Source organism: Saccostrea cucullata, unplaced genomic scaffold (genome assembly GCF_032062105.1).
Source record: "Saccostrea cucullata isolate Sc308-1 unplaced genomic scaffold, CSIRO_AGI_Scuc_v1 ctg368, whole genome shotgun sequence".
In the NCBI taxonomy this organism is placed as follows: domain Eukaryota; kingdom Metazoa; phylum Mollusca; class Bivalvia; order Ostreida; family Ostreidae; genus Saccostrea; species Saccostrea cuccullata.
In genome coordinates, this window is record NW_026930642.1 from 129,413 (window position 1) to 153,379 (window position 23,967).

General features: G+C 32.8%; 2 protein-coding genes across 2 annotated transcripts; one reads left to right on the plus strand and one right to left on the minus strand.

Moving 5' to 3' along the window:
• Window position 1: 1 nt before the first annotated feature.
• Window positions 2-10,359, plus strand: LOC134229398 (phenylalanine--tRNA ligase alpha subunit-like). Its single transcript, XM_062711147.1, has 12 exons — window positions 2-139; window positions 1,572-1,709; window positions 2,979-3,080; window positions 3,705-3,823; window positions 3,978-4,070; window positions 4,426-4,554; window positions 4,903-5,018; window positions 5,652-5,736; window positions 6,970-7,069; window positions 7,884-8,130; window positions 9,681-9,795; window positions 10,165-10,359. Exons 1-12 carry the CDS (start codon window positions 2-4, stop codon window positions 10,268-10,270), a joined length of 1,488 nt encoding a protein of 495 aa, XP_062567131.1. The 3' UTR covers window positions 10,271-10,359.
• Window positions 10,360-13,250: 2,891 nt separating this feature from the next.
• LOC134229400 (PDZ domain-containing protein GIPC1-like) lies at window positions 13,251-23,267 on the minus strand. The gene is made up of 5 exons (XM_062711149.1): window positions 22,857-23,267; window positions 19,789-20,158; window positions 18,728-18,828; window positions 16,918-16,999; window positions 13,251-16,221 (listed from the first exon to the last, which is right to left on the minus strand). The coding sequence occupies exons 1-5, from the start codon at window positions 23,157-23,159 to the stop codon at window positions 16,034-16,036; spliced, it is 1,044 nt and encodes a 347-aa protein (XP_062567133.1). The 5' UTR covers window positions 23,160-23,267; the 3' UTR covers window positions 13,251-16,033.
• Window positions 23,268-23,967: the final 700 nt, after the last annotated feature.

A 23,967-nucleotide genomic window follows, 5' to 3' on the forward strand; every position in this document is an offset into this window, starting at 1 on the left:
CATGGCCGACTTGTCACAGGTCGTGCTGACAGAAGTGGACAAACAGGGCGAGATAGACACGGTGCAGCTTGCAAACTCCATTAAAGAAGATCATCAAAAGATTGTCGGTGCAGTGAAGAGTCTACAGTCTCTTGGTGATGTAAGATGTTCTAATATTTTATGTCAGTAATGATCATGATGCAACCTGACACCCCATATGTGATATTACACAGTATTAAGATTAATATTCACTTGTCTCATAACAGATTATATATCTTGTATAGATTTTGGTCAAAAAAATACATATCTTATAATTTACATAACATTGTTGATAGGGTTGTACTATTTTTTGTTGAAATGAAACCAATGTAGAGAAAATTCGGATTAGACCACGTTAGCGTGTTCTAGGCTCATAATCTGCAATAATTTTTTATTTTATGAAGTTTTACAATTGGTTAAATTTTCTGTCTGTGATATAGTAAATTTTGGTCACCGATATTTAACACCGGTTAACTTTCATTTCTTAAAGTTGCAGGTCGATTACTCAAAATTCCCCACTAGAGAGTTTAAATGTCACTAAATGCTCCAATTGTTTCAACTGTGCCATTGTTATATTTGGCATGATTTTTCCTGTTTATAGTAGAAATTCTTTTTACTCTTTCTTGTGTGGAACTTCTGATAATACCAGTCACCCACGTGGCGCAGTGGTTAAAGTGTCTGCTCTAGAGTGGCAAAGTAAGGAGTTGATCCTTATGTCGCGGGTTCGAATCCCACTGTGGGACATGGAGACCGGTCCCTCCGATGAGACTGTATAGTCTGAGGTCCTGTGTCATAGTAGGTGCTGGCACGAAAAAGTCCCTCCCTTCTCAATGGCCCTGAGTGGCGAGTTCAGGACAAAATTCGCAACCTTCCACTGGCAAGTGGTTACCGTACCAGTCGGCATCTCTATATGAGTGAAAAATTCTCAAGAGGGACGTTAAACAATATACAATCAATCAATCTGATAATACCATACTTGTCCGTCATTTACTAATGCTTAGATTACCTTAATGAAAAGGACTTTTAATCATTTACAGTCCGTAAGTCACACAGAATCTTAAAAAAAATGATTTACATGTAAAAGACAGTATACCACAAAATTATGAAAAAAAAAATGTATGCTGAACAATTATTTCATGAAAAAAAAAATAAATAAGGACTCTGTTAAAAGTCTGAAATAACTGTAGAATTTTTATGGTATGTTTGGTGGCACATTTATTTTATTTTCAATATATTAAGTTACTGTTCTCCTTTTTAACAAGAAATGGAAATTAAAGTTGTGCTATGTCACAGGTTGAAAATTAACCAAAATCACCAAGGGTGAATTGCATGTGGAGAAACCTTAAACTCTCCTTCAATCCCTTGCAATTTGTAAAATGTAGAATATTTATTTATACAAAATTTTATTCACATATTAAAGTGAATGGATTGGGCAGCAGGCAAATTCATCATATACTTTTTTTTATATATATATATACAATGTACAATATTTATCCAATGTATAATTTATGTTTCATAAATATTTTGGTAAGTTTTCTTTTTATTAAATCTAGATTGTCAAAGTTGAGCAGTACTCTACTAAACATTGGCAATTAACAGATGAAGGCAAAGATGTGGCAGCAAATGGGAGTTATGAGGCCAGGGTATACAATGCTGTCCCGTCTGAAGGCATTACCCAGGCTGAAATTATGGTATGTTTGATTTGAGAAGTAACCCTTCCTTTGTATGGATAAAATTTCAACAAAATTCATGTATCCTACCTTTTTAATATTAGATAAAAAGGAATAGTAATTTGTCATGCATAGTAACTTTAAGTAAAAGATGATGATTTTTGTTGAAAGGTTAAATTATGATTGAAAAAGTGAATGTATTTTTTTAAAGCAGAATTTACTGTGTGATACAAAAGATAAAATTGTTTTTGTAGCTTCTTCCTCATTCAGTAAAGAAATAGGTCAGCTTTCAAGTGTATACTATTTTGAATTTTACAAAAGTTAAAAATATTTTTTTGATAGGTCAAACTGATATAATCCTGTGCAGCTTTAATTTCTCTTCCTTTTTTGGATAAAAGATCATTGAACTTATTACTTTTAACAATTAGGAACTACATCTACAATAAGCATTTTTGTCTCTTTGAATTAATGTAGAAAAAAATAGCATCAGATTATATTATTATATCCTGAATTTCATTCATTCAGTCAAAGCTGAAGATGAAAAGTTGTATTTTGTCAAATTAATTAAACTTTGAATTAACTGAACTTTTTTTTCTAAATAAATCATATTGCATCTATTGTCAAACAACTTACAAGCCTATATATGTCTAAACAATAAGTACAAAGGTAAATAATTTCACATTTTATTAAAAGAGTTCTAGAAATGTTAAACCAACAATATGGTCCAATTTATTTTGAATAAGTTTATTTATAGTGTAAAGAAATGGTTCTATATTCCTCACTTCCTTGTTCTTTTTGGTGAAAGGGAAGGGGGGACAAGAATTTAAGGGAATAAGATGAGGAAGTCATACTCTCATCTGTATTGCTCCATTGTCAATGCATTGTCACACACCCATTTTGCAGTGTAACTATCCTGTTCATTGGTTTTCACATCCTCACCTGGGCATAACTGCCCTCTTGTTCATCCCTTTTCGTACTCTCATCTTTCATACTGTTGTCATCTCCTGTCCATGTATTTCACACCCTCATCTTTAATTGCTGCACCCTGACAATATTATTCCCTGTTGCTGAAACCCTTTATATTTTATTCCTTCATGGGGTAAACCACCTTTTCTTACTTCCCCCCCCCCCTTTATAAAGGAGTAAGTGAGTCTGTCTGTAAACCAGACATATATCATATTAATATAGATAAAAAGTCATTGTTTAATTTATAGGACAAATGATTATAAAATCTGACTTTTTACATAGTTAAGGCCAATATATGTTTACAGAAATTATTGAATATTACAGAAAAATGTTCCTAATGCCAAGATAGGATTCAGCAAAGCCATGCAGGCAGGTTGGATTTCCATGGATAAATCATGTGAGGGTGGACCAAAAGTTTTCAGAAAGGTTAGTGTGTAGTACATCCTTTGCATGTACAGCCTTATAAACCGCCACCTTTTGCATGTACCACATTTTTGTGTGTGATTGTTTCTATTTTTAATATTTTCATGTATATAAAAATATACTGATTGAAAATACTTCAAGTAATTTTTTTTAATGTACAATTTTAAAACAAAATGTGTAAAAATGTAAACAATCTGTAAAATTGTTTATGGGTCAGCAAACTTTCTTTTAATTCAATTTGTTAACAAAACAGAAATAAAACAAAATTAATAACAGTTCATGTTAAAAATGTTTCTTGTTTAATTAAAACAAGTGCTACAAGTCAAAATTTTGAATTTAAAAATCAATTCTCCTTTGAAATTGTGCGAAAATATGAATCGAATGGCAATAATTTGAGAATTGACTGTACCATGCATTTTTGTGTGTGATCTAAAATCAAATTTTACATGCTAGTTTTGTAAAAATGTAAACAATCTGTAAGTAGGTAACTTCTTTTTTCAATTTGTTCAAAACAGAAATAAAACAAATACAAAAATTTTACAGTCAAAATTTTTAATTTAAAAATGTCTTGATCTTAAATGAAATGCAAATTTTACAATTTTTACTGTGTCTTTATCTTAATTACAGAGTGAGAGCATTAAAGACACTGTTCAGGAGTGCATGTTGAAGTTTGCAGCTAATGACTCCAAAAGTGTCCCAGAAAACCAAAAATCAGACTTCAAGAAAAGGAAACTCATAACAGAAGTGTTAGTATCTGCTGTACCATGGAACATGTACCTTTAACCTGATTGTTTTGTAACAGAAGTTATTATTTTAACATTTACCAATAGATCTAGGATTTTGAAGAAATGCTCTAAAAAATCCTACATGTATTTTTATTTGTGATGTTTTTATTTGCAGAAAAGAAGTAGGCTATAAAGTGTCAAAGGGAGCTAATTTCACTCTGACTGTCAGCAAAGCAGAGGTGGATTTGACGCCTGAAATGATACAGAGGTACGGTAATATCTTTGAAATGAAAGCAAAGAAATGAAATTTATCACTCAGAAATTGACAAATAAACATGTTAAATACTAGTACCAGTAGATTATTCTTGAAAATGTTAAATGTTTCAAACTTCAATTAAATCAATATATCAAGATATATTTTTTGGTTTTTTACTGGTTAAATAAAATTGATATGAACAGAATTGCCCTTTGCATTAGTATGGTGGATGAGAAAAAAATAAATGGAGTTTACAGATAGTATACCTAAAGTTCATCATGGTTCTTATTGTGGAACAGGGCCTACATCTATAAAAGTTGATGTATTTTATTAATGGTTTGTGTGATCTGTGTGATTATGCTTGTAGTGGATCATGGAAAACTAAAACTTTTAAGGAGTACAACTTTGATGCCCTTGGGGTGCCCCCTCCGGCAGGTCACCTTCACCCTCTTCTCAAGGTCAGGGCACAGTACCGACAGATCTTCCTGGAAATGGGGTAAGTAGTTCTGAATGTGTGTTAGGTCAGTCATGTTTGTTCACAGCCATAGAGTTTTCATTTCCCAGTTAAGTGTTAAAATATTAACAAGGGATAGAAAAGATAGGCATTCCTCTAAAAGGAGCAAAAACAAAATTTTTATTAACTGGGTATTGCCATGCTTTTATGTGATTTGCTTTATGCTATAATTGACTATTTTATCATTTGGAAAATAATATTAACCTCAAAATTAAGTGTGTTTAGCCTTGTAAAATTTGTTGATTTTCATGTAAAATATGCAAATTTATCACTTCACATTCAATATTTTGATCCAGAAATGAGATTGAACGAAAATTTCTCTATTTTCAGTTTCACAGAAATGCCGACCCAGAATTTCGTCGAGAGCTGCTTCTGGAACTTTGACTCTCTGTTTCAGCCACAGCAACATCCAGCCAGGGACGCCCATGATACTTTCTTTATGTCTGGTGAGTAAAGCTACAGATAAATTTCAAAAACTTGCTATTCATGTCTTTACCTATTTAGCTTGGAATTTTTGTGTGAATCAGTATTCCTTTAGAATTTATGGCTTTCTTAAAAGTACTGTAGAAGTACTTTTTTCCGCGTGGTATTAATTTACGCTATGTACGCGGTCATAAATTTTCCGCGGAAATTTCTCCAAGCGTACTTAATGAAAATGTAAGGCATATAATGACAATCAAAAATCGAAAATAAAATACAGTGTACCATGTATACAGTATGTAGGCTCCATAAATTACTGTATAAGTAGAATTTTTAGCGAGGATTTAACTTTGGCATTATTAGCGAGGGTACTGACATCGCTAAAATTTAATATCGCTAAAATTTAACTGTATATTATTTGTAATAGCTTCTTTAGGTAGCATTTTAAAATCGCTATGATTACTTCTAGGTAAAAATAAAATACCAGATTTTAGGTCAAAATCGCTAAATTTGCGTCTCGCCAAAATTTCCACTTATACGGTATGATGTTAATAAAAAAGTTTGTCACAGTGATTTGTGAGAATAAAAAAAGTGTGCAAGTATGAAATATCTATTTATGAATCAAAAAATAAGTTTTTATGAATATTTGTTTTTCATAGAACCCAGAACTGCTCATGAATTTCCAATGGATTATTTGTATCATGTGAAAGAGATTCACTCTAATGGAGGTCACGGATCACAAGGGTAAGGCCACTGCTACAAAGGGAGGGGGACTGACAGAAATCAGGTCTGTAATATACTGCGAAAGAGGACGAGATTTTTGTTCAACGAAGTATTTTAGTTAAGCCATGGTGAGACAACTTGTACAATATAGGCTAAAAGGAACAGAGTTTTTCTTCATTCTCATTTTGTCATGCGTTGGAGCAGAATGGTTGTGAACTTAGTATCTCTGTCTCATGTCTTAGTTTGTCTGTTAGCAATATAGTGTTCAGGTCATGCCTTACACATTGTTAAATCTAAGATCATCAAATATTGTCAACTTTTGTATTTGGAGGGTGAGGGGGACATTATTCAAACATTCATGGCTTCATTTTAGAACTACCAGTATATTGTTATGGCCAGTTAAATACTGTAGAAGTACCTTTTTCCGTGTGGTATTAATTTACGCTATGTACACTGTCACAAGTTTTCTACGGAAATTTGTCTAAGCGTACTAAATAAAAATGTAAGGAATATAGTGACAGTCTAGAAAATCTGCGTAATTTTCTACCCGTGGATTAAACAGATTTTGAAATTCCGCGGAATTATGACTCCATGGAAAAAAGCAAGTCTACAGTATTTCCCATATCCTGTCTTACTCACTATGAAACTTAGTGCAATTCAGCATGGTCATTTGGTCATTTGTCAGATGCATCTTGGGGGATAGATCACAAGGATCTCATGTGAAAGTTAACAACTGAAAATACATATCCACCCTCAGGCCAGACACATGTACTAGCTCAGGATAGGCTTAACACACCCCCTTATGCAAAGCTGCCAACACTTACAATTTTATCGCAAGGCTTACAAAATAAGTGTCTTAAATATGTCTTACGATTTCTCTCTTTATTCTTCCATTTTCAGTTTATCTTGGTCAATGTTTGAAATACCGAAATTTTCAAAGATGGCCGTTTCCAGTTTCTACTATTATTATAAAATGTTCATAATCCTTGCAACACTTGCTTGTGTCGCCGTTTTTGTTTTAGAAGGTCGATTGCATTCATGTTTATGTTTTAAAACATGCCTCATATTGCTCTGAATGTTTGCCCATTTACAAAAAATCTTCAGCCAAAGGGGCCCTAGACAGCCCCTGGACCCCCCATCTTACTATTTTTTCATTTCAGAATGTTGGCAGCTCTGCCAATGGTCTACTTCATTAATTGCAGTGTGGGAAAAATGTCTAACTGAAAACATGAATTGTATATTTTTTCTTTGAAGGTATAAAATGGATTGGAAGATAGAGGAAGCTAAAAAGAACATACTAAGGACACATACAACAGCAAATACAGCTAGGATGTTATACCAGTTAGCTCAACAGGTATGTACTGCTACATAAACATTACAGCTAATGCCACTAGGATGCTGCACCAGTTAGCTCACCAAGTATGTACACAAACGTAACAGCAAATACAGCAAGGATGTTTCACCAGTTAGCTCACTAGGTATGTACAAAGACATTACAGCTAATACAGGTAGGATGTTTTACCTGTTAGCTCAGCAGGTGTGTTCATAAACACAAGAGCAAATACAGCTAGGATGTTATACCACTTAGCTCACCAGGTATGTACATAGACACAAGAGCAAATACGGCTAGGATGTTACTGACTTACTGTAGATCACTTAATTTTCGCGACACCTTATTTTCGCGAGATAGTCATTGACGCCTGATTAGCAAAACAAAATTTTTGCGAATTGTGGTTATTGCTCTTTATAATCTTTAGGAATACTATTATATACGAGAATTAAATTTTCGCGACCACACTGTCTCGCGTAATTACGCGAAAATAAAGTTCTCGCGAATAAAAAGTGATTTACAGTACATGTATACCAATTTGCTTGGCAAGTAAGGAATAAAGCTTCACACAATATGAACTGGATCCTGTACCAATAAAATAGACACACACTTGGCAGCCAAGGTTGTTTAAATCTTATATTTTTGAACCAATCAGAGAAAAAAATAATATTATACACAAGTATAGCCCTTTCTTGAGGTGGATCCATAGACATATCAACTTCACAGAAAAGCATATTGACCTAGCACTTCATGCTCAGTTGATATGCTTTTCTGTGATGATATGATTTACCTCATAAAAGGGCTATATTTGTATATCAAATAATTTCAATCTTTGCAGAAAGAGTTCAAGCCAGTGAAGTACTTTTCAATAGACCGAGTGTTCAGGAACGAGAATGTAGACGACACACATTTAGCGGAGTTCCACCAGATCGAGGGATCAGTCGCGGACTTTGGACTTACTCTGGGAGATCTCATGGGAATCATTCGGGAATTCTTCAAAAAGTTGGGCATCACTAAACTCCGCTTCAAACCAGCTTATAACCCGTACACTGAACCCAGCATGGAAGTCTTCAGTTATCATGAAGGTAAGTCACCGTATTATCAGCTATCAAAATGGTGACTCCATATCATCAAACTTGTACAGAACCCAGCATAGAAATTTTCAGGGACCATTAAATTATCCCCTTCCATCCCTCTCCCAAACAAAATTCTTCAGTGAAATTTTCAATTACAATGGAGGTAAGCCATCATTAGTGTTGGTTTTTTATACACCTGCTCCGAAGGAGAGGGGGGTATACTGTTTTACCCTTGTGTGTCTCTCCCTTCTTCTTACCGTCTAGCTGTCCATCCAGCTGTCTGTCTGTCCGTAACAAATTTTCGTCGCAGTTTTCTCAGCAACTACTCATCACAGATACTTGAAATTTTATCACAATCTTCTCTGAGGCATGCCATATATTGGGTCAATTTTTGTTTAAATCTGATGTCAACTTCCTGTTTATCCGTGCGACTGTCCGTTTCATGCATAACGAATTTTCGTTACGGTTTTCTCAGCAACTACTCATTGAATATGCTTGAAATTTTAACACAATCTTCTCTGAGGCATGCCATATGGTGGGATTTATTCTTGTTCAATTCCGATGTCAACTTCCTGTGCGTCTGTCTATTTCATCCATTTTTCATTCATAACAAATTTTTGTTACAGTTTTCTCAGCAACTACTCATAGCAGATGCTTGAAATTTTAATGCAATCTTCTCTGAGGAATGCCATATGGTGGGATTCATTTCTGTTCAAATCTGATGTCAACTTCTTGTTCGTCTGTACATCTGTCCATTTCATACTTGTTTCATGCATAACAAACTTTCATCACAGTTTTCTCAGCAACTACTCATAGCAGATGCTTGAAATTGTAAAACAATCTTCTCTTAGGCATGCCATATGATGGGATTCATTTTTGTTCAAATCTGATGTCAACTTCCTGTTTGGCCGTGTATCTGTCGGTTTCATACATGTTTCACACATAACAAATTTTTGTCACAGTTTTATACTCATTGCAGATGCTTGAATTTTAACACAATACATGCCATATGGTGGATTTATGCTCCGATGTCAACTTCCTTTTATTTCATCCATTTTTCATTCATAACAAATTTTTGTTACAGTTTTCCCAGCAAATGCTCATTGCATATGCTTGACATTTTAGCACACTCTTTCGTGAGGCATGCTATATGGTGGGATGAATTTTTGTTCAAATTTGATGTTAACTTCCTGTTTGTCAGTGCATTTGTCTGTTTCATAAATTAAAAAACAATTGTCATAGTTTTCTCAGCAACTACTCATGACAGATGCTTGAAATTTTAGTACATACTTTGATGATGCATGCAGTGAGGTGGGATTTATTTTTATATGAATCTGATGTCAAATTCCTATTTATCCGTGCATATACTCGTAACATTTATTAATATGATATTGTATATTCACATCAGAGCAGGGGTATTACTAGTGAGCATTGGCTCACAGATTTCTTGTTTTCAAAGGATATAAAGGAAAAAATTGCTTCTATGTGCCAAAACTAACTGAAAACAGATCCAGCACCCTCAGATAACTTTCCTCTGACTGGCTTATCTTATATTTCAGGTCTTAAGAAGTGGGTAGAAATTGGAAATTCTGGTATTTTCCGTCCAGAAATGCTGCTTCCAATGGGTCTGCCTGAAAATGTGTCTGTTATAGCCTGGGGATTATCTCTGGAAAGGTAAATTTGCATCATTTAAAACTGTTGTACAGTGGGGCATGCTTTTTCTTTTCTCTCTTCCAAAAAATGAAAGAATACCAAATTTTCAATGTTTAACTACATAATGTAAGTTTTTAGGACATTTTTGCTGAGAAATATATATTTGGTATCTCGATCAGTGATATCTCAATTACTGTGAATATGTCAAAGTTATTTGGAAGTCCTAACCACTTGTTCTTAAAGTATTGTACCTTCAGTATCTTGAATCATCAGATATCTTTTTTTCTCAGGCCCTTTGAGTTTGAAATGATGAGAGTTGACTGTAGCTACTACATTTCTTGTCGTAATCCATGCTTGCTTACAATAAATTCTTTTTTATGAATTTTACAGACCAACAATGATTAAGTACAAGATAGATGACATCAGGACTCTCATTGGACCAAAAGTGAACTTACAAATGGTCTACGACAACCCTATCTGTCTTCTGGACAACTAAACAGACTTTAAACCATCTTATCATTTGTACAAATGCAATACATTATTTATATAAAAAGATACAAAACCATATACATGTTCTGAGTGTAATGCACAGGTGTTGGTTTCTTAATTTAGGTACATGTGTAAGTGTATATTTGAAAAAAGAAAAAGCTGACTAGTTGTCATGAGTTAGAGGCTCAAAAGAGCTTTTCTAATCAGTTTGCCCAGAAAATGTATAATACATAATATCTATATACATTTGATTATGTGTACATGTATTTTAACTTTGAATATACCGGTATGTACAACGTAATATTAAACTTTTCACATATTCTGCAGAAACACTGGGCCAACAAACTTACAAGAAGGCATCTCAGGATGAAAGAAAATCAAACATATACAAATAGAAGAAATTCATTCTTCAAAGGGATATAATTAATTTTTCTTGCAAAAAGTTTCATGTAGCCAAAATTCAAGTACCTTCAAAACTTATCTTTAGGGCTACAGTAGAACACAGTTGGGAAGTTACCAGTATATTTCCACAAAGAAATGTATGCAAAGGAAAAATAATAATCAATTGTATAATAATATACATGTCAGCTAGGGTTAGTAAAAGCATCCCCAAATGTGTTGAATCGATCTTGAATATAGTCGACCCAAGGCTAGCTTTATTGGGACAAAAATTATACACAGATATATGTACTCAAACTTTCAAGTGAACACAAGTCTATGAAATTGTGACTTAATGTTGAAAATGTGTGCAAAAATTTACTATAAATACTAGAAAAAACAGTCAAATGGCACACATTAGGAGAATAGAATGATGTAGTAATTTTTTATACAAGGACATTAATTAGTGTTATGTCATTTGCATGGTGAAGGTATATATTCTTGTAAGTTTGTTTGTGTTATTATCTTTATCAAATTGAAATGGAAGCAATATGAGAAATGTATTCCCATAATGTGAGTCCTAGATTTTATGTATGCATGAACATAATTAAAAGTTGAAATCTCTACGAATTATCTTTTGAAGTCATTTGAGCTATCATTTTTATGCTCCCAGATCGATAGATCTGGGTCGCATATTGTTTTTGTCCTGTCTGTCTGCAAACTTCAACTTTCGCCATAACTTTTGAACCATTAAGGATAGAGATTTCATGTTTGGTATGCATACTCCACTAATTAAACTCTTTCAATTGACACCAAGGTCAATGAAATTATGTGAAAACTATATCAATTGTATATTAATATATATGCTGGGTTTTTCAGAAGTGCTAAATCATGAATATTTTATGGATCTAAGAGAAGAGGGAAATGCTAAAACATTTTTAGTGCAAATATAATTGCTCATTATATTTTTTAATCAATGAAACGAAGGCGCAGCCTAATAAAAAAAATTGTAAATATACAGACCAGACATGAATTATGAACTTCTGTCAGTGACCTTGAACTTGCATATATGATCTTCGTTCAAAATCATGACACACCCTTGCATGGTGAATCTTTGTGTGAAGTAGCATTGATGCATTCCATCTTTATCAAATTGATATGGAAGCAATAAGAGAAATTTATCTTTCAGTAACCTTGAACTTGCACTGATGACCTTGGGTCAAGGTCATGACACACCTTTAGGTCATAAAGAATCTTTGTGTGAAATAGGAACTTACCAAGTTTATCCATAAGAAAGATATGGATCAGACACGAATTATGAATTTTTTCTTCCAATGACCTTGAACTTCCCCAAATGACATTGACCCAAGGTCATTACACAACCTTAGGTCAGGAGCAATCTTTGTGCGAAATGAGAACCTACCAAGTTTATCCATAAGAAAGATAAGGACTGGACATGAATAATTAATTTTTTCTTTGAGTGACCTTGAACTTCCCCAAATGACCTTGGTTCAAGGTCATGACACACCCTTAGGTCAGTAGCAATCTTTGTTTGAAATGAGAACCTACCACGTTTAAGAAAGATATGGTCCGGACATGAATAATGAATTTTTTCTTTGAGTGACCTTGAACTTCCCCAAATGACCTTGGTTCAAGGTCATGACACACCCTTAGGTCATGAATAATCTTTGTGTGAAATGAGAACCTACCATGTGTATCCATAAGAAAGATATGGACCGGACATGAATAATGAAGTTTTTGTTCCAGTGACCATGAACTTCCCCAAATGACATTGGGTCAAGGTCATGACACACCCTTAGGTCAGTAGCAATCTTTGTGTGAAATGATCACACCATTTTTGACAGAGTTTATCCATAAGAAAAATTGGACCAGTTTCTGTTCACTTTTCACAGAGAGCTGCACACATTGAGATGGAATTTAGTATACAGATTAGTCCTATGAATATCCAGGTCAACTTTGTTTTGGGTATGATCACACCAAAATAGCTTTTTGTCTGAAAAATTTTACCTTCACCATCATTTTCTTTAGAGAGGTTGCACATGAGAGATGGAATTTATGTTACAGATAAGTAAGCTTTCTACTAATTAAGTTCTTTGGGTAAATGGCACCATTTTTGAGAGACTATGACCTTGACTGTGACCTTTATGCTAAAAATAGCCAGTTTGTGGGGGAGGGGGGGGGGGGCCATATCTATGTTTTAAAACATCTCATTTTAAAATTATCAATAATCTCTCTTTAAATAAATATGACACCAAGGTCAATGACCTTGTGACCTTGACTGTGACCTATATGATTAAAATAACCATTTTAAAACTTTATGCTGCTAGACACAGAGTGTTTCATAAACATATCTTGTTTTTAAATTTTCCAACATCTCTGTTTTAAATTTGAGATACTAAGAAGATACTAAGAAGATACATACTGGTATTCATTTAGTTTATACATGGCTCAACAAAGGGAAAAAAACACTCCCCCTTAATCAAAATAAATCAATGATACGGGGAGTATTTTTCTGCATTTTTAACTAACTAATTTCCCTGGCATTGATGTCATAAACAGTTTATTTCTTCAAATAAACAACAGATAAATCATCATTGAAAAGATTTATTATACACTGTGATGAACCAGCATCATCACATTTCATCATCACATTGCTTAAATAAATAAATTTCATCAAAATCATCATAAGACCTTCTAAATTCTAAAGGAAAATCTCTGTAAAATTCAGTCACAACCGGTATGAAGAATTGTGTTACAAATAGCTTGGTTCATGAAGTAAATATGAAGGGCTCTGCCATTTTTTTGTCCATATGCTTCATTTACATGACTGTAATTGATATTAAAGAATACAGTTGCAACAACATATTACCTTCCATTTTTCTTGAGTCAAAAATGAACTCTATACAGCATGGCTGGTTAAAAATTTTGAGTTATGAATCAAAAACTTGAAATAAAGTTGCTAATATCATTGTGCTTAACAGTGTATTTTCCTTCTCTGTCTGCCAGTCTGGCAATGCATGAAAAGGAAGAAGTAGTTAATATTTCCAGGGTGGGAAAAATTAATGTTTGTAGTCAAGTGAAACACAATCCGATGTACCCAGTTAAATTATAGCAGCAAACGTATTTATCTAGAAGTCTACATTTTCTAAGTTGCAAATTAAACTGCTCAAACAATAGAGCATTTTCAATAATTAAAACATTAAATGTATACAAGTATCAAGAAGATTTTGACAGTAAAAATCTTAAGTATTTGACATTTAACAAGCCAAACAACATGTATCAGTTGACATCAAATAGACATTATAAATGTACAGACTTAAAACAAAGGGTAGGGGATCGATTCATTTGTAGTCAAGGAAAAAATTATTTTGTTTGAGGTGAACAATCATAATAAACAATGGATGGTCATCAAAGACCAGAGCAATTTTTTTTTACATGGAAAATACAAGGATTCTGCACAACATAATTCAAAATACAATTTTTCCCTAGGAGAATTAACAGATAATTAACAAATAACACACAATTTTACTTCTTTCTGAACATAATTTATCAAAACTAGACTAGCAAAAGTGAGGGTGACATTGAATATTCTCATCCATTAAAAAAAAAAATCTTTCGATGAAATTTTTAAGTAAGCTGTTGTTGCAATATTAAAGCTATAAAAATCTCTAAGCACTGCAGGTATATTAAGATGGATTTCTTATCACAATGAATATGGTAATACTAACATCATGAACACAAGGTCACAGCTTCCTTCATTATCATTATCAAAGTCATTGAAACCAAAGTTTAAATACAACTTAAGTGGGAAAAAATTATTGTTAATTTTGAGTTATTTCACGATATGTTTTCAATGAACATGTCATACATGTATGATATGTGTATATTGTGTGTAATATATTGTGCTGTGATATGCCTTAAAACATGCTGCTACCAGTACCATAAGTTACTGTAGAAAAATCTGAAAAACACAACCCTTGAAGTTACTTAAGACTAAAAACGAGTGAAATTATTTCGTTTCAATCATATGCAGTTCTATCAATGGCACAAACATTAGTCTACTAAAAAATACATGTAGTTTTAAATTAAAGATATTACTAAATTAATTAAATTAAAGAGTTTATTAAACTAACTTAAAGCATTAGAATCACAATTTTAAAACATTAATTAAATATTGATTACTTTTTAAAAAGGACACCAACAGCCACTTTCATACAAGTTTAAAAATACACACCATATATAGTTTGTTCACAACTGGCATCAAATGAAAAAGAATTTAACTGAATTGATATTTCTATCAGTCATGAAATCAGTGATATACTATCAAGTTGCTTAAATCTAGCAAATTTGTTAAAAGTATAATGACAACTTTTTTTCAAATACTGTAAATGTATTACATTTGGCTGTGTATAAAAGCATCTGCCTCTAAATTAAGTTCATTGCAAATTGTCTTGTTTATATATATTCATAAAAACCATATTCAGAAAGCACCAATTCAAATACATGTATACGCTAACTTGGTCAGGAATCACTTTTCCGCCAAATATCATACACGCCAAATAAAATACATTTACGGTACTTAACCCTGATTGGCTGAGACAAAGTCCTCTCCGGGAAGCAATTGCTGATTTAGAAGCAAAATATTGTACTAAATAGGACATTGGAAATAGGTAACTATATAAAAATATGTTCAGTTGTAAGTAAAAATTTGTAATACATAGTATTTAAAAAGTGCCACTTGGTAAGCAAAGTGATTTACTGACGGTCAGACAATATTTTCTTCCTAATTTTATCAAATTTTTAAAAATTCATTTAATAATTCCAAATAACTTAAAATTTCTCAAAGACCATAGATATTTTACAACTTATTGCCCTTTTTAATGCATCTTTGTTTGGAAATTGAATTGAGCAATAAACAATGGACTCGTGACATTTTTCTTTTATAGAAACAAATACTAGAAACTTGTGTGTAACACACCAGGACTTATTCTTCTTTATCTTTTTATACAGAGCTTGAGATCATATAAATAACATATGATGTACATGTATTAATAATTAAATTAATTCATAACAATCAATAAAATATTTGCAAAAATATAACACAGGAATTAAATCATATGATAATCAACTTATTAATATAACAAGAAAATTTTCTAGGAATGCTTGACTATATCTGTTAAAAATATAATAATTTTCATAAAGATGAAATGGTGAAAAAGCACAGCTTTTTTAAAAGTAAAAATTTGCAATATAAAATGGTGATACGTTTTTGTATGACTGCATCACAAAATGACGAGGGAATGTAGACAGAAATTTATCACAACACGTTACCACAACTTTTGTACACGTATAGACCCAGGACGACATGTCTCTAAAACTGTTCGTTAAATTCCTGCACACCCTTTGTTAGTCGGCCACTCTTTGCATCAGAAATTGCACCCCAAAGGTCGAATACAAAATCGTCCGTGAAACCAAAGTCTTTAAGTTCCGAGTTGTCCACCGCCATGGCAAAATCACTTGGGTTATCTTTCTTGCTTCCTAACTCCCATATTGTTTGAGCTGTGGAGCAAAAATATCATTTACATCATTCATGAAATTACGCAAAAAAAAAATATTCACATAAAATATTGCATTTTACAATAAAGCTTCCAAGGCATTTATTTATCATCAATAATAATTTTTTAGCAATGAAATAAATTATGGAAGGGGGTGCTCTTCTATATATAGCAACGTTACTTTTTAAAGATTAATTTATAACTTTGTTATCATTCCACTTTAAGTTTGTTTTCAAGTTTACAGAAGTTGACTAGGATTTGGTATTGTTAAATAAGAATTTCAATGTTTACATAAATGTCATTCCAATGTTGAAAAATAACCCACAGGTAAATTTGAATTGTTTGTGAAATTAAAACCTGCAGTCTGGGGGTGTTTTGATTTGCAGTAGTTAAGGAGTTGTGAAACTTTATACAGGTAAACCTGAGGCTATAAATCTGACATGATATCACTGACAAAAAATTAACTTTTAATAAAAATAGCTAGAAAAAATAACCCTCACTTCTACTTTGAAAGTATTCTACCCATATACATTTATGATATACCCCTTGTAAGCAATTCACTCAAAACAACAATATATTTTTTGCTCTGAATAAGTAATTATGAGAACCTGTTTTGACTGGGTATATCAACATGTTTTAGAGGACATCTGTGTAGGTTTTGGCTACTTGACACTTCTTTGTTTGTATAGTGTAGACTTACCTAACTCTGTGTCATTGATTCCCATGAATGATTCCAACAAACCATTTACTTTGTCAACTGCCACATTCACTACATCATCAGGCTGAAAATACAAACATGGTGTCAGCTAACAATTCATACTTCAGCATCTTAAATCTCAACACCTGAAAATTCTTCAATTTTAATTCAATTATTTTTTTTTTTTTCAATAATTTGCTTGAATGAATAATTACAAAATAGCTTTTTTTTAATGCATATACAATAAATAACTAGTTTTTTTTTTTTTAATTTGTTTTAAAATATGTGAAAAACTATCAATTATGCATGTTTCTGGGGAGAGGGGTGTGTAGAGGGATTTTATACTTGACCAAAACCTTTAATAATCATATTATCAGGGGTTGACACTAACTTTTAAACCGTAGAAGCGGTTAGGCTTTTGCCTATACTTCATGGATATAGGAAGAAGGCTCAAATCCAAGCACTTCTGTCAACCTAGCCTATACATGTCTCTGTGTTGGGGAGAGGGGGAAATTTTGGGGAGATGCCAAATCCTGCATTCTAGCTGTATTTTGGGTAAAAATTATATGTCACCCTATGACTGTACCTTAGACATTTTTGTACAAAAAACATATATAATCATTTAGGGTAAGAACCTTTGAATTTTACAATTTTGACATACAAAAATAATAATTAAGATAATAAAACATATTTGAAAATACATTTAATAATTTTTGTACATTGTGTGTAAAATTATTTAAAACTTGTAAAATTTTTATTGGTGGAGTTGTTGTGTAACCCATTATAACAATTACCAGCAAGCCAATGTTTGCAATAGGAACTTGAATTTTTATTGTGGACTTGTGTCTACCAATACAAATTCTAACTGGCCCTCATCTTATGGTAGTAGACAGAACAGATTACACAAACAAGCTTGTTTTATATGTCTGTTTATCTCAAGCTTGTGTCCGTTATCAAAGATAGGCTGTCATAATAAACTAAAGGTCAAGACCCACCTATCAGTGAATCTACAAGTCAAGACTACTACTATGATGGCATATTATACAATCAGTCCCCTGGCTGACTGAAGCATTTTACTGCCTCCCTTAGAATAAAATATCTGAAACCTATATACTCCTGCCAATGAAAATTCTTATGTACTCCAGAAAAGTGACTTGATTCCATATAAAGCTGTCCAGAATGCTGCTTAGCTGTGTCTTTATTTGTCTGTGTCTAGTTTTTTTTTTCTACTGAGGAGTTTGTCAAAGGTCAACAAAAACCTATGTTTTTATCTTGGCCGATTAGTTAACCAGAATATGTTAGGTATGAATAAACAGTGTTATCGGCCTAGCTATGTATCACTCTCTATCTGTCGAGTACTAAGTTAGAAGACATTTCCTCCTGATGAAACGATTCGGTGTCGAGGGCTCTTTACACTGTGTATCCATACATTACCTAAGACCTGTTTAATTAGCCTTAATTATCACATTAATGTTAGCCTTCATTTCCTGCACTTCACATCTTCAGTGAAAATAAACTTTTGTGATTTTTTTTTTTTTGCTTATCAACTTAACATGCTGGTAACAAGAGATGCAATGTCTTATAATTTGCTAATGGTAGTGAAAGACATTTATCTACATGAATGAATGTGACACCTCAGTTTAGATATATGCATTTCATGTCACTGCTAAACTGTATAAAAGAAAAGAAAAAAAGTAAGAAATCAAATCTTACTGTATTGCATAAATTGATATACTAGTATGATCAACCAAAGATGTTCAAAGCCATCTATTGACAACAGTAGTGTACCATTTGTGTACAAAAGTAAACTCACAATTTCCACAGTGGCGGGCCCTGAGGATCGAAGTCGTAACGTCTGTTTGCCTGATCCTATGTTTCCACTTCCCTTTTTCCCGCTGGATTTCTCAACAAAAGCTACAAATAGAAAGGGGAATGTATTTCTCAAAGTATTTCTAACCCTACCGCGAAGTACTTACCGTTAACATTTTAAATTACCCTGGTATAATTTATCGAAAACAATAAAGATTTTTTACGAAATCACAACAATACAGGGACTATCTGGGGCAGAACAAGCAAGTCCACTGTAGGTTGAATTTTTGGTGACATCTGTACATAAAAAAACAACACAAACAACTTAGTGGCATACAACAAAAGGTTCCCATTCGCTGTTAATTTATGACTAATGACTAAAAGGGTTTTTTTTAGCACTAATCTGTTTTATCAATAAATTATATGATTGAATAAAGCTTATTAAGTATGTACAGTGTATTATTTTTCTTAAGTGTGAAAAATTAGTGATCTGTAAAAAAATCTTTTGATTGGAACATCTCTACATTATGAAAGCTCAAAATGTTTGAAAACGTTGTCTCTTTGAATCGCTTTGAAATATCTAAAGAAGATTAAACAAATCTTCTTTTTTTTCCTTTCGACTGTACTATTAAAGTAATCATATTTAAAATGAAAAGAGAACTGGATCCAATCACAATATAAAACACATGTTTTACCCATACTTGCTGCATGATCAGATAATAAAGCAAATAGCATCATATTTTTGATAAAATTGCATTGCTATTTCAAAACAAAAACTCAGCTAGGATTTTGTCAGATAATTAATATATATGTTTTAGAAATAAGGAATCATATTCTCTTAATACAATACATGTAATCACCAAAAATCCAACCACATGTTATTTACCAAAAAAGAATCAAACAGGAAGAATTTTCAAAATGTGGGTTGTTTTCAAAGCTAAATGATGCTGACCTACAAACTGCAAATTCACTTTTTTAAAAAATAAAATCTTAACGTGCACATATAAAAAGTTTAAAGTGGTAAAATATACAGGGACTTCATATTGACGTTAAAAACGTACTTACAGAAACCAGACTTCATGGGCTCCACAACACGAATGGTAAACGTAGTTCCTTTAGGAATCTCTTTCAACATCTTGGCCACCTCAAAATGCCTGCAGCCCACTAAACTTTTTCCATCAATTTTTTCTATATGATCACCCACTGAAATCAGTTCTTGTTTGTCCATTATACTGTCCTCTTTTATTCGTTTGATAAACGCGTACCCAGCTCCATTGTCCGTTATGGTCAGTCCTAATGCATCCTGGGACTTTGTCACCTCCATTTCTTTGGGACGACCTTTGATATGGGCAAATATAAAATCCTCCAAACCAATCTGTCCACCCAACAGTCTGGACATATCCACTTTGTGTGTATTCAATGTACAAAAGAGTATCTGAAATTATAATAAAGTCATAACTACTGGGTAGCTTAGGAACCTATTAAGCCGAAGTTTAGTTTACTATTCTAAAATACTCTATTACATTTACACACTTTTCAAAAATCTGATAGTATTCAACAAAACTATATACAGTTGAGCCACATTATTGAAGACATTATTAAATCAGTTCCCTTTGTGTTAGGAACTAAATTCTATCAACTTGTAACTTGCCAAACAACTTTCATTCTGGATGCATCATAATACAGAAAATTTTGATTGAGACTAAACCATCCTGTATTTACAGAACAGGAATTCCATTTTCTTGATTTTGGGTACAAGATAGAAGTATATTTCATCAGTAAAAAATTTAAAAAAAAAAAAAAAAAAAAAAAAACACCCATCAAACTAGGTTGATATTTGAAAGTCATTTGTTTATTATGAATTATACAGGGGCATGTTACCAACACTGTATAATGTGTTATGACTGATCAAATTTACTGTATAAATTTACCTGTACTAACAGAAAGACTTAATATAGCCCAATCTGTATCCATAATTAATCAACACCAAATTAACCTTAATTAATTCAACACACAAATGAAGTACTGATCAAGGACCCCAACAATCTGTGACAGTATCAGAAAACTGTCATCTGAGATATATCATAGATTTATCAAACCGAGAAGTGAAATACGAGGGAAAATTTTGACGATTTTTATCCAAATTTAAATCATTAACAGTTGGTTATATTGGGAGGAATGGCCAAAAAAATTAAAATGTATCTTTACATGTGCATAACCATGATGTACACAATTTAATATTAATAAAGATGAACTGTACGTATGAAACAAACATATTATAAATATGATGAGGTCACACAGAGGTTATAGTCAAGAAGTCCACATTCCATATTTATTCCTGTCCTTTTATTGTCAGTCAGTCTAAAGCATCAGGTTTCACATTTTTATAACGTTACCTATTAATCCAGTATTCATTGAATAGACAATCTCTGCTATCACCATAGAAACATATTGTGATGTATCCTCCATATTGATTTCATATCAGTTTTTTTTTTTTAAATATTCTCATTTCAAATGTACAAGTATATTATTACCTGTATGCTCTTATGACAACCTTATAAGTTAATTAACTGTTCAGGGGAAAAACTTGAAATTGTCTGGACCAAGTACAAGAATATCTACATTGTAGACCCTTAATTCTATTGAGACTTGTTGATCATTTGACATAATTCCTCCTCATATACAATTCAAAATCACATATTTTTTCTCTCGATTTTCTTAATTTTACTCTTGTTGAAACATTTCAAATATGTTTTTATTTTTTTTTCATTTTATCCTGACCCCTTTTATCTACCACACAGATTTTCTGGCTATACAGAAACCCCTCACTTAGATTTTTAGTTCAAATTTACAATCTGGGTCCCCACTGTTGCATAACATTTGTTGAAGTAATACTGAATCAATGTGTGAAAACACTATTTTCTAATCACATCTTATCACAATCATTACACATTTTATGATACTAGTAACAACTTTTGTCTAAAATCATGCTTCCAGTGGAAAAGTGTAAATTGTGCCAGCAATATTAAATGTCATGAAATTTTGAGAAAACAAACAGTATTTAAACTCAAAAGTCCATTCAAACAATACAAATCAGGAGCAGTCAGCAAACACAGACCTCTAAAACATCAGAGGTGGGATCAGGTGCCATGGAGGAGTGAGCATCCCCTCCTGACTGGTCACAACCACAGTGTGCTCCTTGTCATGACTAGGAAATTTTAGTGTGTAAATAGTTTAATTATGTTTAAATGGTCACTTTTTTTAATTGTGTGTTTTTACACATCAGTGTTTCACAATTTAAATTTTTTTGAATCATGTGGTACATACTGGTTTACTACCTCAATGCAAATTAGGATGAGAGATACCAGCATCTCAATATCATATCAATATCCATACCCCCTTCCCCCCTTAAAAAGACAAGTGAAACATGACATCGGTTGAAACTGATTTCAATTTTACATATCAGCTGGATAGTTGTCAATGAATACAAATGTCTGCCACTGTCAAAACAATAACAATAATAATTAATTACGCTTTGACTTTGATATTCAAACCAATAACCAACTGCTACTTTCAAGTTCAAATAATGGTCTATTAGTTACATGTATCATGACATTTTGAACTTAATTTTTGTGGTGGTCAGTCAGATTCAATCGACAGTGGCCGCCAGCTCAGTTGGTAGAGCACCTGACTGGAGATTCAGGGAACGCGGGTTTAAATCCCAGTCTGGTCCGCTGCATTTTCTCCTCTCCCATTACATTTAGTGCCAAGTGACAGGTGAGAAGCCGACCAAGGAAGAGCCTTGGTTGGGGTCTTTGGGGGCCAAAGACCTTTAGGGAGGGAGGAATGTGGCTGTCAGACAGCTCAGTTGGTAGAGCACCTGACCGGAGATTCAAGGGGCCCTAGTTGGAATCCCGATCTGGTCCTCTGCATTTTTTCTCCTCTCCCGTTACAACTTAACATATAAATGAGTTCTTGTAATGACATTAGTATAACATGGTATGTTTTCCACTTTTATGACAAACAGAAAATAGCTAAAATAAAGACCCATGACAATAACAATTAATGATGGCAAATACCTAAATTAAAATCCAATTACAAGTTGACAGTAAATAAAATACCATCTCACTTACTTCTGAAACAGGTAAATCATAGCAATCGGCTATTTTCTGGTATAATTCTTTCACATTGGTGAACCCAGAGATGATACCGGTTGGGCTCCCATGAGCCTGCTGACAGTGGAATACTAGCTTGGGACGGGGCGGCTGGGGAGGGGGGTCATTCTTCTGTACCGCCGGCTGTTGTTGCGTTGTGCCGTTCGTGTCAGGTGTGTTGTTCCCCTCCGCTGGGCGGGGTCCGTCATTTCCCGTAGAATTTTGTGAATATTCCACGAGATTATCTTTACTTTTGTTCTTTTTTCCGAATATTTTATGCATCCTTTTTAAGATAGAAGTCCAGAGTTCTCGGTAAAACCTTTACGATCACTACAAAATCACATAGATTCAGGTAACCCTTGGAATGATACACCTTGGGGTGAAAGCGGAAGTTAGATATATGGAGAATGAAATGTGGATTCCGATATCCGGTTAATGATTTTCAAGATTTTTTGAAAAGAAACGTTGGAATTGCATTATCTATCAAATTAATTTGGTTATTTTACAATTTTTTTTAGTGTTTTTAGCTTCAGTCACTTGGAATATACTTGGAATTCAGTTGATCAGCGCAACATTTTCGGATTTGAGATAGTACTCCCAAATGGTCCTCATTTACACCTACAAATTACCTATCCCTTTGATTGGCCCAAGTTAATCCCATTCGTTTTAATGAAAAAAGTCTGTCAAATATTTAAAGTAAACAAATCTGAGGGGAAATCCCACTATTTGGGTTCAAAGACTAATTATTAAGCCACTTTATTTATTTATTTATTTATTTATTTATTTATTTATTTATTTATTTATTTATTTATTTATTTATTTATTTATTTATTTATTTATTTATTTATTTATTTATTTATTTATTTTGTATTATATTTTTTAATTTGCGTTTTGATATAATTTAAGCTATCGGATGAATTTTTTTTTATTTGAACAATTGCATTTCTATGAAAACAAGGTCTATATAATAAATGTACGTCCCCCTGAGTAAATTTATGATCATCATCAATCAGATTTAAAAATTCCAAATGCTTCAACCAAACAGAAATTCTTGAACTTATTTGTTAGTCAACAAAAGTAATAGGTAGAG